General features: G+C 43.5%; 1 protein-coding gene across 7 annotated transcripts in view; it reads left to right on the top strand.

Moving 5' to 3' along the window:
* The first annotated feature begins 5,879 nt into the window (after positions 1-5,879).
* The window catches only part of MAP7D2 (MAP7 domain containing 2), a 108,771-nt gene continuing 99,721 nt past the window's right edge, over positions 5,880-14,929 (top strand). For 5 of the 7 annotated variants that reach the window (XR_007149043.1, XM_047844652.1, XM_047844651.1 and 2 more), the window contains exon 1: positions 5,880-6,034. Coding sequence is in view for 4 of the 7 variants with exons in the window: in XM_047844652.1 (XP_047700608.1) it covers positions 5,908-6,034 (127 nt within the window). In the remaining 3 variants the exon portion in view is untranslated. Of the gene's footprint in view, positions 6,035-6,224; positions 6,292-14,929 lie in introns of those variants that run through there. The other 2 variants (XM_047844655.1, XM_047844654.1) reach the window with 2 other exon arrangements.

The following is a 14,929-nucleotide window of genomic DNA, read 5'->3' as shown; positions in this document are numbered from 1 at the left end:
CAGGTGCCCCAGAGTACATGTGTTTTTAATATTGCATGTGACAAAGTAGGAAATGCTACATAAAGCACTTCTGCAATGAAGTGTAACCATTGTCTCAAGGAAAAATACTTGGGTGATTGAGTTGTAAGCTGAATTGTCCACTGTTTTTCATGGAACACTATTTTTACTTGAAAGAACAAGTGACAAACTGGTTATTGCAGCTTGTGTTTGTGGTTAACATTTCCTCAAAGATGAATGAGATGAGGCTATTGCCTCCAGGAAAACAACTGGCCACATAAGATTAAAGCTCTCAAGCAAAAAATTAAAGAGTTTGGAAAAACTAGTTATCGGTAGCTTGGCAACTTCACAGTAGAGACTTCTTAAGAGATTAGTGAATGGTATGAATGAATGGCTTTTTAATATTGTAGAATGAAATGTGTTGACGTTTGAAAGATCTTCACAGCTGAATCAACCAATATTTTCTAAATGATGGGTGGATTTTAATGTAATAGATCATTGATTCAGTGTTAGATTCCACATTGCAGCTAACCTTGTAGAAATTAGCATTTGCCAAGATTGGGTGGTAACAAAGAAGAACATACACAGTCATCTGAAGAGGCTATTGGAATGTTTCTCCCCTTTCCATCTGCATACCTCTGAGGCCAGATTTTCTTTATATACTTTAACGAAAACCACATCCTACAACATGTTGAATACAGAAGCAGATCTGAGACTATCAAGCAAAACAGTAATAGAATTGCAAAAATGTGAAACAGTTTTTTGTTTTAGTTTTCAATGAGTTTAGTGTTGAATTAATACTATTTTTTTTTTTCTTTCGGGGCGCCTGGGTCGCTCAGTTGGTTAAGCGTCCAACTTCAGCTTGGGTCATGATCTCACAGTTCGTGAGTTCAAGCCCCGCATCAGGCTCTGTGCTGATAGCTCAGAGCCTGGAGCCTGCTTCGGATTTTGTCTGTCTGTCTCTCTCTCTCTCTGCCTCTCCCCCATTCATGATCTGTCTCAACAATAAACATTAGAAAAATTTTAATAATTTTTTAGAATTTATATTCATGGGTATAACCTACAAGTGAACCTGTCATTTCAAGGAAAACTGACAAGTGTTTATTGCCAGTATTACATTTCCGCTATCAAGTAAAAAGAGGTGGAAAACTTGGGCGCCTGGCTGTCTCAGTCTGTAGAGTATGCCACTCTTGATCTAAGGGTTGTGAGTTCAAGCCCCAGGTTGGGTGTAGAGCTTTAAGTTTTGGAAAATATAACATCAACCACTGTTAGCAGATAGAAAAGGTTTTTTGGAGTCTCTGTTTTAAGGATACGGGTTGGGTTGGTGAACTTTCTCTAGAGGACCAGATAGTAAATATTTTAGGGTTCATAGGCCCTCTGTTACAACTACTCACTTCTGCCATTGTAGCGGAAAAGCAGCTGTAGACAACACAGAAATGAGTGTGTCTATAGTCCAATAAAACTTCAACAGAAATACGTGGCAGGCTACATTTGACCCATATGCATGGGCTGTAGTTTGCCAACCTCTGATGTAAGGGTTTCAGACAAAAAATTTGAGAACCGTACTAGACTAGCAACTAGATGGTATAGTAGATTTTAAGATACCGTTCAAGTATAACTAGATTTTTAGGAAGTTAGTCTAATGTAAAAAGCCCAGCAAACTTTTTTTTTTTAAACACATGACTTAAATAGAGACTTTGTAGATATGACATGCTATAAAAATGCCAATTCTCCCCCAAATTTGTCTGATTTCAATATAATTCCAATTAATATTCCATCATGATGGGGGAGTGTGGAAAAACTAATTCTAAGGTAATTTCATACAGAAGTCGTGAATTTCTAAGACAATTCTAAAAACCAGAAAGAGGACCTCTTTGTCAAATACTAAGTCATGCCATCGTAACATACAGTAACAAAAATATGAGAACAGAGAGCTCAGAACCAAGTCCGTGTATATGTGAGAATTTGATATATGATAAAAGTGGTTTTGAAATCTGGGGAAAGGATAGATTAATGGATGTGCTGAGAAGCTACGCTTTACAGAGAAAAGTAAATAAGGATTCATCTTACACCATAGACAAAATAAATTGCTTCAGAGGTTAATCTATAAAGTAATGGAAAGTATAGACTATCTTGGGGCAAGGGAAATACAGAACAACGCCTCTTTGATCTTTGTTATTTCCTTCTGCTAACTACGGATGGCTGTGTTCTGAGTTAATCCCTTTACTCCTTGACTCCCATCTATCTCCACTAGGGTTGAAGGGCTGCAACAAACATCCCACAATTTGGCCTTTTATAGCTGCAGTTAAAAAAAAAAAAATACCTCAAAGTACAGACCTTAAGGTGAAAAATTGATAGGTTTTATTTTTTTAGACATGGGAAAGGTTAGATCGAGAACTACTGATAGATGCTAAATATTGCGAAATTTTGACAAGGAGTAGCGTATTTGCATGGCTTTATGGTGTCTCCCCCACAGATTGCCTATTAGTTTCAAGAGAAAAATAGTACCTCTACAGTGGAGAAACTGGCAGTCAAGTAAGTAAAATAATTGTTATCTATGTTACATTTACTGAAGTTGATAACTGATGTTGTATAAGAATATTCTTACTAGGAAATACACATTGAAGTATTAAGGGTTTGTAAAGGGCCATGCATATGTATGCAACTTTCAAAAACAGTTGAGGGTAAAAAGATAAATAGCACAAATGATAAATGGAGTAAAGTGTTAACCATAGGTGAATCTGAGTAAAGGGTGTATGAGTGTTCTTTGTAAACTCACAACTTTTCTTTAATAAGTTTGAGATTATTTCCATATAAGAAGCTTTTTAAATGGATGGATTTTGGCATAACGAATTTTGCTGATCTCAGAAAAGGTTAATTGAGTAGTGTGAATTTGCAACATTTAAACCTACAAGGAATTGGGGCGCCTGGGTTGCTCAGTCGGTTAAGCATCCGACTTCGGCTCAGGTCATGATCTCGCGGTTTGTGAGTTCAAGCCCCGCGTCGGGCTCTGTGCTGACAGCTCAGAGCCTGGAGCCTGTTTCAGATTCTGTGTCTCCCTCTCTCTCTGACCCTCCCCTGTTCATGCTCTGTCTCTCTCTGTCTCAAAAATAAATAAAGGTTAAAAAAAATTTTTTTAATAAAAAAATTAAAAATAAGTAAACCTACAAGGAATTACCTAGAATATGAGAACTCCTGAAAATCAACAGGAAAAAGACAAGCAACCCAATAAAAAGATGGACAAGCATTGAATACGCAAGTTAAGAGTTAGGAAGAGTGAGCCAGGGGCGCCTGGGTGGCTCAGTCGGTTAAGTGTCCGACTTTGGCTCAGGTCATGATCTCACGGTTCCTGGGTTTGAGCCCTGCGTTGCTCTGTGCTGACAGCTCAGAGCCTGGAGCCTGCCTTGGATTCTGTGTCTCCCTCTCTCTCTGCCCCTCCCCTGCTTACTAACTTTGGCGCTCTCTCGCTCTCTCAAAAATAAAAACATTAAGAAAAATTTTTTAAGAAGAGTGAGCCAGGGGGTGCCTGGGTGGTTCAGTCGGTTATGCCGCAGACTTCGGCTCAGGTCATGATCTCACGGTTTGTGAGTTCAAGCCCGGTGTCGGGTCTGTGCTGACGGCTCAGAGCCTGGAGCCTGCTTCAGATTCTGTGTCTCCCTCTCTCTCTGGCCCTCCCCCGTTCACACTCTGTCTCTCAAAAATAAATAAACATTAAAAAAAAAAAAAGTGAGCCAGAATGAATGAATGCTCTATTTCTGATTTGTATGCAGCTGCGATGGATAGATGTTGACAACAATTCCAAGCAAGGAAAAACAATGATAGCTATTGTACAATATCATTTATATAAATTAAAACCATGCATATCTTTACAACACTATATATTTGAAGAATAGAGCTACAGAAGAAATAAACAGGAGGTGTCTGACTAGAATGGAAGTGGGAATAGAAAGTAGAAATAGAATAAAACTAGGATGAGGTGCCACTCTGACATGTCAGGCAAGAGCTCAAGAATTGGATTAATTATGAACTACCCAAGGTCTGCAAGAAATAAAGAGAAAAGTGAAGATGGCTCCCATGCCCTACCTAATTAACTTGGCTTAATCTTACTTGGGTTAGAAACTATTTTCTTTACAGCCAGGGGACGAGCCCCCACCTGCCCGCTTTCCTGCTCATTTGTGTCTAAAGTCCCCTTCTGCCTTTCTCATCACAGTCACTCCCTACTCCCAGCTCACCTTTGGGAGTGTCACCAACAAGTCCATCATATTTTTGTGCCACAAAGGGACTTCCAAGCTTTGAACTATGAATCCAGGTGCGGGTTCCTGAGAGTTTCAGCTTGGTGGGTTTTTTGTTGTTGTTTTTGTTAATTTACTTTTATTTTACAGAAAGAGAGGGAGTGAGCAGGGGAGAGGGACAGAATCCTCTCGCTCTGTCGAGCGGGGCTCAGTCCAGAATTCTGGGTTCATGACCTGAATGGAAATCAAGAGCTGGAGGCTCAACTGGCTGGGCCACCCAGGCGCCCCTAAAAAAATTGTATAATTTACATACTATAAAGTTCACCCATTTAAAATGTACAATTTTATGTTTTTTTAGTATTACGGAGCTAACCATCACGTAATCTAATTCTTGAATCTTTTTATCATCCCCAATAGAAACCCTGTACTCTTACTCAGCTTCATTCGGTTTTTTAATTACATTTATCTCTCCCCCAGGGTTGGGAGTAAAAAGCTCAGAGGGCTGGTCACTGTCCACCAGAGAAACGTGCAGCCTGGGGCCCCACTGAGATCGGTTATCACGTGGCAGGCCATACCTGAGTAAACAACCTGGAAGCTTGAACTGGCACTATGCAAAGATGTATTTTTCAATATGTATGTTTTTGAAAAATGATAAATGCTCATGGTAAGGCTAAAAGGATGTCCGGGAGAACCCCATCACCACCACCACACACCCTTCCCAGACCTCTACTCCTGAGGCTACCATTTAACAGTTTGCCATGCGTCTTCCCACAGAGGTCCTTCTGGAAGAGATTTTCACCCCCCGGAAAAAAGGAACCATAGAGTAGCTCTCTGTGGAATCCGCCAAGGAGTGAGCCAGGGAGTGAGGGCATGGCTGGAAGGCTGAGGTCCCTAAGACTACATGCCCCTGCCCTGCCTTGAAGGTCCTGTAGTCCTGCCTTGGGTGGCCGCACGCCTTGGCTGGGGTGAGGGAGAATCTAGCACTGACCACCGGGGCATCTGGAGAACTGGAACCTAACTGTGCTTGGGGGAGGGTCCACAGGTGTCCGCACAAGTGGCATCTGCCTGAGGCCCTCATCAGGAACTGTTTCCAGAGCTGCAGCGTTTAGTATGTATGTGTGTGGATGCCTAGTGTGTGTGAACATATGGAGGTTGTGTGAGGATGTGTGTCCACTGTGTGTGAGAACACGTGCGTGCTGGGTGAGCAAGTGTGCACATGGTATGTGTGCGCTGTTTTCACTTTGTGAGGATGTGTGCACTGAGAAACTATCCTACGTGTATAACGCTTTGAGTGTGCGCACTGTGTGGGGAGGTGTGTTTATATCGGTGTGTGCACGCTACATGTAAGCAGCGTATGAGGACTATGTACACACCGGGTGTGCTTGCGCGCTGAGTGAAGACCGGTGTGCACGTCGAACGTGCGCGCGGTATGTGCGCGTGCTGTGAGAACTAGTGCGCACGTTGCATGTGCATGCTGCGTGCTTGTGTTGTGTGAGGGTCAGTGTGCCCCTCGCTTGTGCACGCGGTGCGCGTGCGCGGCGTGAGAAACGGTGCGCACTTCGCACGTGCACGCCGAGTGCGCAAGCTGTGTGAGAAGGACGCGTGCGCGTGCGGACGCGCGCGGGTCCGGTGCGGCGCGGCGGCTGGGGCAGTGCGCCTGTGTGGTTCGCGCGTCCCTATGGAGCGCGGCGGTGGTTGCGGGGCTGGAGCGGGGACCGAGGGGGCTACGCGGGGATCCCCTCTCCCTGGGAAGATGGCCGAGTCGGGTGCGGTGCGGACCTCGCCGCCCAACCACCGGCCTTCAGGTAGGGCCCCTGGGGTGCGGCGGACGCGTGGGGGCTTCAGGTCCCCCCAGGGGCGGGGCGGACCCGCCGTGGGCCGCGCAGGGCAGCGGCTCTGGAGCGCGCGGGGCGGGGACGCAGCGCGGTGCTGGGCTAAACGCCCTTCCCCCGGCTCCAGGTCGACTGGGTGCGGTACCCAGGGCCGCGTCCCTCGAGGTGCCAGTGGCAGGGTCCCCTCTCAGGTGGCCTGAGTGAGTGAGTGCACTCGGGGGTGGCTTAAGGTGGGTGGTAAGTATGCTTGCTGCGGGAAGCCTGGATGCCTCGAGGAGCAGCCGGCGTGGGGGGCGGGGGGCACTGGGGCAGGCCGAGCGGGCTCCGGGGGGTCTCCGGGGCCTGCGCGCCCGCCCACTGTGCGTCTTGGGAAATGCGCGCCGAGCGGCAGCTGCAGCCCGCCGCGAAGGTGGCCGGCTTTCGTGCTTCGCGGCATCCAGGGGGCAGAACCGGTACGTCACCCACTGGCAGGCGGCGAACGGAGCCCGAGCCCCAGGCCGGTTTCCCCTGGCACCCGCAGGCGCTCCCGCAGGCCTCGGGTGCGTTGCCCAGGGGTCTGGTGGGGCCGCAGGCCCCGTCAAGTGGCAGTGCGACCACTGCATCTCCCAGCCCGCGAGGCTGCAACTGCTAGGAGCTGTGGACGGCTGGTCTCCGGACTGGCTGCCCCAAAATGAGCGAAGCAGGGGGAGATTTTGAGGACATTTGGTAGAATTTTAGATAAGCAGGTCTCATGTCTTCTGACGTTCTGTGAAGTGGTTGCAGGTAGTGCGGGGGTGTAAGCAACGTGGAAACCGATTTCATGCTGTTTTTCCCGGCAACACCTTTTTTTTTAAGTTAATGTGACCTATTTTTAAAACATCTTTTTTACTGTAGTAGAACATGCATACCACAAAAGCGCACAGATCGTATGTGGCTAGAAGAATTATCACATAGTGAAGATATGAGTATTTTTTATGAGGTGAACCAAGGAAGGCAAAGAAGTCAAGGGAAATGTTCTTTAGTCACTTAAAACATGCTTTTCATGGTGGGTGGGAGATATTTTCTGATTGGGCCTTCATTTGCATCATTCACAGAAGGAGGTGGTGGCTTAAATCTTCCCCAATTTGCGTTTTCAACATGCATTTTTTAAAGGCAGAATTTAACAAATATCACAGGTTAGTGTTATAAATACTATAAATATGTATACTTCTGTTTTCATCCTTTTTGCTTAATTTGAGAAACTCAGATGTGTCTGCTCGGGAAGCACCCACAACCCACCAACCCACCTACCCATCAGAATCAGCCTTGGGGGAGGGAGACCTAGTGGAAGAAAATATTGGAAAGGTTGTTGAAGCTCACAGTTTAAATTGGGAATTTAAATAATAGGTTATTTCCATGTTTTAAAGGCACGGAAATGCTATGGTTGTGCTTGCAATTTATCTGGGATTTAAATTTTTTGAAGAAACTTAATAAAGACGCATTCTTACTAAGTTCTAGTAGGAAACTTTATTATAGAACTATTTTAATGCACTCTCTACTGATATTAAGATTAGCTTAAAGCTGTTTGCCTTTATTTGGAATTGGAACCATGGAGAAAAGATGTGTGAAGGTTTAAAATATTACACTTACATGTATTATGGTTGTTGTGGAAACATTGTGGAGTGTACCATTTAGGTACCAGGTAGTACGATGGTTTGTTCTTTCAAAGGCTTGGTGAGGCTAGGTACTTAGAAAAATAATGCCATCCTCAGAAAAATCTTGATTGTTGAGGTTTTATTATAATCCATCCTGGATACAGATCATTCTTGGTTGCCCAGAGGCCTCATCTTTTGGGATCCATTCCTAATGAGATTCACCTGCACATTTGGGGGTTATGAGTTGGTGAGTGGTTTTTCTAGGAGCTGTTGTAGAAGGTGGCACAGGAATACCTCTGGTTGTTTCTTTCAATGATAGGTTCTTCCAAAATTGAAATCCTATGCGTGTTCCCATTATCCAGCAGTGATGCTCGCTTTCTTTCCTTTCATTTACTGCCAGGATGAAAGTCACCAAATAAACGGTTCCTTCTAGTTGCTTGTGTTATATGTACCATATAACTAACAACGAGCAAGCGCCTGTTGCTTGGATCTGCTTAGATACCTTTAGCCAGCAGATAGAATCACTGGATCTCAGCTGTCAGACTGCTTCAGTGTCACACAGGGTCTGTGCTTCGCTCAGCCTGAACTGCCCCCCTTTTCTCTTTTCCCTTTCCAGGATTCACCTTCTCTAGGCTCCTCTCAGTGAGAATTAAGGAACTTCCTCTTGTCTGTGCCTGCAGCATCTCCAGTGAAGCACTCTTATTCTGCCTGTGTCACATTAACCTTCCAGTTCCTCTCAGCAGATGTTCTTTGAGTGCCCACTGTAAGCAGGACCTGGTGCTGGTGGCTTCTGCCGTTGCTGAAGCTAAGGAGATTGAGTTCCAGAATGCCTGGGTGTGAATGTCACCTCACCACTTTCCTGCGGTCTCAACTCAGGGAAGTCATTTGACATCTTTAGCTTCAGTTTTCTCATCTTTAAAATGGACTTAGAAATGGATTTCTATGGGGAGATAGAAGCAGTGCTCTGAGGACAAAGGAACTAGTATCTGTAAAGCAGTGCCTGACACACATACGTACTCAAGCTAGTTAACAGTTATTTCCTATTATATCATTGCTTGAGAGCAAGGCCCGGATCTAGGTTATAGGTGCCTCTTTCAGTGCCACCTCGTACAGAGGATGGCTGCATGGTCATGCTACCCCTTTTCAGAGTTTCTGCACGCAGTAGATCTATAACTGATGTTTAACAATTGCATTATGCTAGAAACAGCTATACTGGGTTGAGAGCTCAGTAAATATTCATGAGTTAGATTAAAGAAGTGTGTTGGTGGGGTTTGTGATAGTGGATTTTTTTTAAAGATTTTATTTTTAAGTAATCTCTATACCCAACAGAGGCCTTGAACTCATAACCCCGAGATCAAGAGTCACATGCTCTACTGACTAAGCCAGCCAGGCGCCCTGTCATAGTGGAGTTACAGAGCATATTTTCTAAGGGCCCGTTGAGTTTTCTGGTGCATTTGGTGAATATTGTTTATTGAGTTGAATTCGTTTGCCCACTGTTCCTTAATAAAGAGAGCATTGCTGTGAGGAAAGATGAGGTTCCTCATTGTCCTTCCACTTGCATGTCTTCCATTTCCTGTCCTACATTGAGATAAAGTTAGGGTGCAGAACTCATCCACCTCTGAGGTCTGTCTGAATGAAGGCCTTATCTCCTTTCCTGTCAGGAAGCATTTTTGCTTAAGAAGTTTTCCTCTTTTTAAAAGCCCCATGATTAGCAGAGCTCAGGTTGTGGCTTAAGCCAAAGGGAGACAGGTATGAGTGACCTACACAGCTTTCAAGCAGTCATGCCACATGATCCTTTGGAATGGCAGAGTCTGTCCCCAGGGTAAACAGCTCCTAGCTGGCACTGGGTTCATTCACTATCTGAAAATACCTGATTTTCCTCTTTTTGAAAAAAAAATTTTTTTAAATGTTTCATTTATTTTTGAGAGATCATGAGCAGAAGCTGGGGAGGGACAGAGACAGGGGAACGGAAGATCTGAAGCGGGCTCTCAGCTGATAGCAGCAAGCCCGATACAGGGCTTGAACTCACAAACTGTGACATCATGACCTGAGAAGATGTTGGATGCTCAACCAGCTGAGCCCCCCAGCTGCCCCTGCTTTTCCTTTTAATCCCAAATAGGCTGGCGTCTTTTAGCCCCAGACAACCCTATGGAATGCTTCTTGGTCTTTTGTCATTTACACCCTCTTCATTTTACCCTCCTCTTTACTACGTAGTAATAACTTCAGTGAGACAACATTTATGTACTATACATTCACCCATTTAAAATGCACAATTCGGGGCACCTGGGTGGCTCAGTCCATTAGGCATCTGACTTCAGCTCAGGTCATGATCTTACAGTTCCTGAGTTCGAGGCCCGCGTCCGGCTCTGCTGACAGCTCGGAGCCTGGAGCCTGTTTCGGATTCTGTCTCCTTCTCTCTCTGCCCCTCCCCTGCTTGCACTCTGTCTGCCTGTCTCTCTCTCTCCCTCTCTCTCTCTCTCTCTCCCTCTCTCCCCCAAAAATAAATAAACATTAAAAAAAATTAAAATGCACAATTCACTGGTTTTCAGTATTTTCACAAAGTTGTGCACCCATTACCACAATCAATTTTAGAACATTTTCATCATTCCGCAGAGAAGCCCCATACCAATTAGCAGTCATTCCATATTATCCCTTGCCACCTGCCCCTTAAGCACTGGCAGCCACCCATCTACCCTGTCTCTGTAGAGACCTCTGGGGTTCTGCCGTGGTGGTCTTCAGCCTTTGGAGCATACACATGTTCTTGCCCAGCAGTTCATGGGTAGGTCTCCATGTATCAGAGTTTTAGAAATCATTATTCTGTACTCTCCATCTTTCAGGTGTCCACTACTTGATTTCACCACAAAGCCTTGCCTTTTCAACTATGCATTCTACTTCCTGGGGCCTGAAAGGCGGCAGAACCTGTATGTAGCCTCCCAGACAGCCTGCAGTTACACACTGCGCATACGTGTGTTCATTTTAGCTCCTCAAATGGTAACAGCTGGCAATTGTTGAGCAGCTTCTGTGCCAAGCACCATTATAAGGACTTGTCATACCTTATTTTACTTTATTCCTCACATCCACTCTTTATACTTTCTTTTCCTGTTTTTATCCTCATTTTAGAGATGTTTAAATTTTCTATTGCTATGTAACAGACTGCTCCAAACTTATTATTTCTCATGATTCTGGAGGTTAGTCGGACTCATTTGAGTGGTTCTGTTCTGTGTGGTGTCAGCTGGAGTCACAGTCAGCTGAGAGTTCGCTTGGGCTTGAAGTGTCCAACATGGTCTGTCATGGGCCAGGTGTCTAATCACAGGGAGTCTTTCCTGGACTTCTCACAGCAAAGCAGCTGTGTGTCAAGAGTGAGGAAGCGGAAGTTGTCAGTTGTCTTAAGGCCTGGGCTTGAAAGTCCCAGAATGTCCCTTTTGCTGCATCCAGTGGTTAAAGCAAGTCACAAGGCCAGCCCAGATTGAAGGGGAGGGGAAATAGACTCTACTTCTTGATGTGAGGAGTGGCAAGCGCCTACTGGTAGAGGAGGAATCTCCATTTTTGGAGATTCTCTACTGGAACAGGTAAGTACTTTGAATGTAAGAGAGGTTAAGTAATTTGCTCAAGGTCATACAGTAAGTGGCAAGCCACTATGTTTGACTCCAGAGTTAAGTATTCTTAACCTTCATGCCATTGTGCCTTTCCAGATAGATTATAACAAACTCCTTTAGCATGTGGACCATGCCTCTCACATCTTCTGCACCCCTCTTGAGATCTATCTCAGTGCTATTGGTCCATATTTTTTAAGGCTTTTGTGTGCCTTTTCCTTGGTACACAAGTTTTCTCCCCAATGGTAATGAGGACCCACGTTTCTTAGAATTCTAGTAAAAATTTTATTAGTTAAAATGCTTAGAGGAGGAGAGGTTCCATTTAACAGGATTTCTAGTTCCCCAGGTATTAACTCCCCACTCTTCCTGTGCCGGCCTTTATTGTAGGGCTCTGGAATATCTCCTTAGTATACTTCTATTTGGACACTGTTGGATGTTACTTAGGATTGCAGTTCTTTGGTCATCACTCTGGAAGGCCCATGGAAGATTCTCTTATACTCTAAGCCAGTGTATCTCTAACTAATTTTGGCAACCAGTTTGGTTGGGTTTTTTTTCCTAATTTCCAATCTGTTATTGACTAATATCTTGGTAAAATACAATAAAAAAGATTTACTAGAAAAAAAAAACATGGAAAATACAATTCCTGATTTTTAATACTAGATTAGATATTAGATTCCAAGACGTCAGTGGATATTAGATTACACTGTCACATTGCTCTAAATGTTTCTAAATGCATGCTCTCAATTTATGTCCTTATTGTGAGTGATGACAAACAGTAGGAAGACTGGCACCGGTCCACAGGCCACACTCAGTAGCTCTGCCCTGGGCCAGCATTTCCCAAAGGGTATGGTACACAAGAGGATTTTAGGTTACTTGTGGATAAATTTATTTTTTCTATTTTAGGCTAATAGTTCTGTGGATTTTAAAAACTTTATTGTAAAAATGCAACTAGTACATCAAACTCTAATCAAACTGTAATTTCATGAATATTTTCAGAATGAGTAGAAAATGAAAACTTATTTTAAAGAAAAATACTAAGTAGTATAGGTTGGTGCTGGTTAATACAAATAGAATGCTAGCCACACATGTAATCCTAAATTTTCTAATAGCTACATTTAAAAAAGTAAAAATAAACAGGTGAAATTAATATAAAACAATTTATTTAACCTAGTATAACCAAAATATGATCATTTCAACATGTAATTAATATAAAGAATTATTAATAGGAAATTTCACAATCTGTTCTTTGCACTGAGTCTTCCAAAACCAGTGTATATTGTGTACTTCCAGGACATCTTCATTTGGACTAGTCACATTTCATGTGCTCAGTAAGCAACTTTGGTTAGTTGCTAGCATATTAGACAGCAGTCACTGATGTCGAACATTTCCATCATGGCAGAAAGTTCTTTTGGTCTAGGAATGAGACCACGGTCCCATAGGGCATGGTGGTATTGAGTGCTGTCGAGGGTGGTATGAAGAGCAGAATATGTGCTGTGGTATTCAGTCCAGCAGGGGAGGGCTTAGTGGAAATGGGAAGATACTTTGATACAAATGGTCTCCCCTACAATGAGGCCAAACAGGCTTGATCCCTAGGCTCTTGAAGGAAGAAGTTGCTTTTGCATTCCCCAGTGTGGGCAAGTGGTAAGGTCCTCACATAGATTGTCGTCATGGGGACTTGACAGGCTGTGGAAAGAGGGTAAGCTTGACTTTGTGGCAATTGTTGAGCTGTTATCCATGGAAAGTGTGGTATAATATTGATAGAAAGGTGGGAGGAGACAGCAGTGTTAACTGGCTCAGGGTCTCCGAGGTTCAGTGTTGGGGTCAAGTGGGGAATCCTCTCTGCTGGGTGGGATTTGCTGAGCTGCATTGGGATGGGTTCTGTGAGGTCAGATCTGGTCATTTCCCCCCAGAGTTGGTATTGTACCTTCCTAGCACTTGTTTACAGAAACTGTTGATGAGCAACAAGTTCCTGCTGGTTCACAGGACAGACTCTGGGCACCACATTTTTGGGTAGTTCCAGTGAATTCTTGGGCTGGTCCCACCTCCTGTGTCCTGGGTTTGATTATGTGAGAGAGCTGGCACTGATTATAAAGGGACTTAGTTGGGCAAAGCCAGTTAGCCAGCATTCACTTGCAGGGCCTGTGGGACAAGTCCTTGCCCAGGCTGAGTTGTCTTCCTCCTGAGCAGTTGGTCTTTGTCTACCTTTGACACCAAGTCTTTAAGAATTAACTATTGGCTTAGCAAGTCTACCAGTGTGGAACCCCAGTTGCTGTGGTAGGTATATTGGATAAGCTTCCTTCTTGTTTTTTTAAAAATGTTTATTATTTTGAGGTGGTGGGGGGTGGGGTGGGCGGAGAGAACATGTGAGCAGAGGAGGGACAGAGAGAAGGAGAGAGAGAATCCCAAGCAGGCTACACACTGTCAACACAGAGCCCTATGTAACTTTCTTCTTAGCTCCATGTTTCTACCTTTACTCTTGTTTTTCTTTTTCTCACTCACTTTTTATATTTATTTCTGCTCTATTTTATATAAGCAGAAGGAGAAAGAGAAAGAGGGCATAAATGAATACCTGAAATTAATAAGTACAGAACAGGAAATGCCCCTGTAGCGTGTGTCTTTTACCAGGCACCTAAAGCCCTTAATTAAGCAGTGCTTTGTACCCCTGTTTCACAACAGCACCTTAATATGTGCCCTTAACTTGAAACAACCATCTGAATTGTAAACTAGACGAAACAGGATACTCTTGGACTTATTTTTTACCCCCTACCCCCAAGATTCCTGTCCTCTTTCATGAGCACCCAGGCATGCATTCTGTTTGCTAGAAGGAACCATCCTTGTGCATGGAAGTAGTGTGAGTTTTTGCTCTTTTCTATCTTAATTGTGTGTGTTGGGTTCTCTTGAGCCCCAGTCAAGGGGGACAGTTGGTGGTGAAATATTATGACAGCCTTCAGTAGAAGCTTTACTTCCACTTGGATAATTATCAATTATCTTCCCAGTGGAGGTATGTGTTATGAACAAAATTTAGGTGATCATTTTCATTAGCTAGGTAACCAATATTATTTAAGCTGTTTTAGTTACATCCTCAGACTAAAAACTCTCTTTACAAAACTACTGATTCTGATTGCAGTCTTATTACTGCAAAACATGTCTCTGCTCTCCTCTTTTTCCCTTCTCACCCACCTAAATTTCTACTTCATTTGATTTTGTTTTTGTCAGTCATGAATTATTTCTAAAGAATAATTGCTGCTTATTAATGGTCCATTAATTTCCACATATTCCTAATCTTCTGGAATGAGATTAGCTCTTTGTATAGAAGAACAGTTAAGAGAGCAGAATGTGGACTGTTTCACTGTACCCTGTTAGCTTTCATTTTTCTTGGTTATTTTTTTACTTCCTCTCAGTTTTGACTGAAGGACCTTTGATTGGTGCCTTTCTACTAAGGAGTGCTGAATGTCCTTTTTGATACCTAATTTCATCTTCATTAGTTAAAAATTAAAAGGATTCTTTCCACTTTGGTGTGTAAAGATGATTTCAGCGTGAATACCTCTTTTTTTTTTTCTCTCAACTTTTTTATTTATTTTTTTTATTTATTTATTTATTTTTTTATGAAATTTATTGACAAATTGGTTTCCATACAACACCCAGTGCTCATCCCAAAAGGT

Source organism: Prionailurus viverrinus, chromosome X (assembly GCF_022837055.1).
Source record: "Prionailurus viverrinus isolate Anna chromosome X, UM_Priviv_1.0, whole genome shotgun sequence".
In the NCBI taxonomy this organism is placed as follows: domain Eukaryota; kingdom Metazoa; phylum Chordata; class Mammalia; order Carnivora; family Felidae; genus Prionailurus; species Prionailurus viverrinus.
The sequence above is the reverse complement of the archived record's forward strand: the minus strand, read 5'-3'. Positions and strand labels throughout refer to the sequence as shown.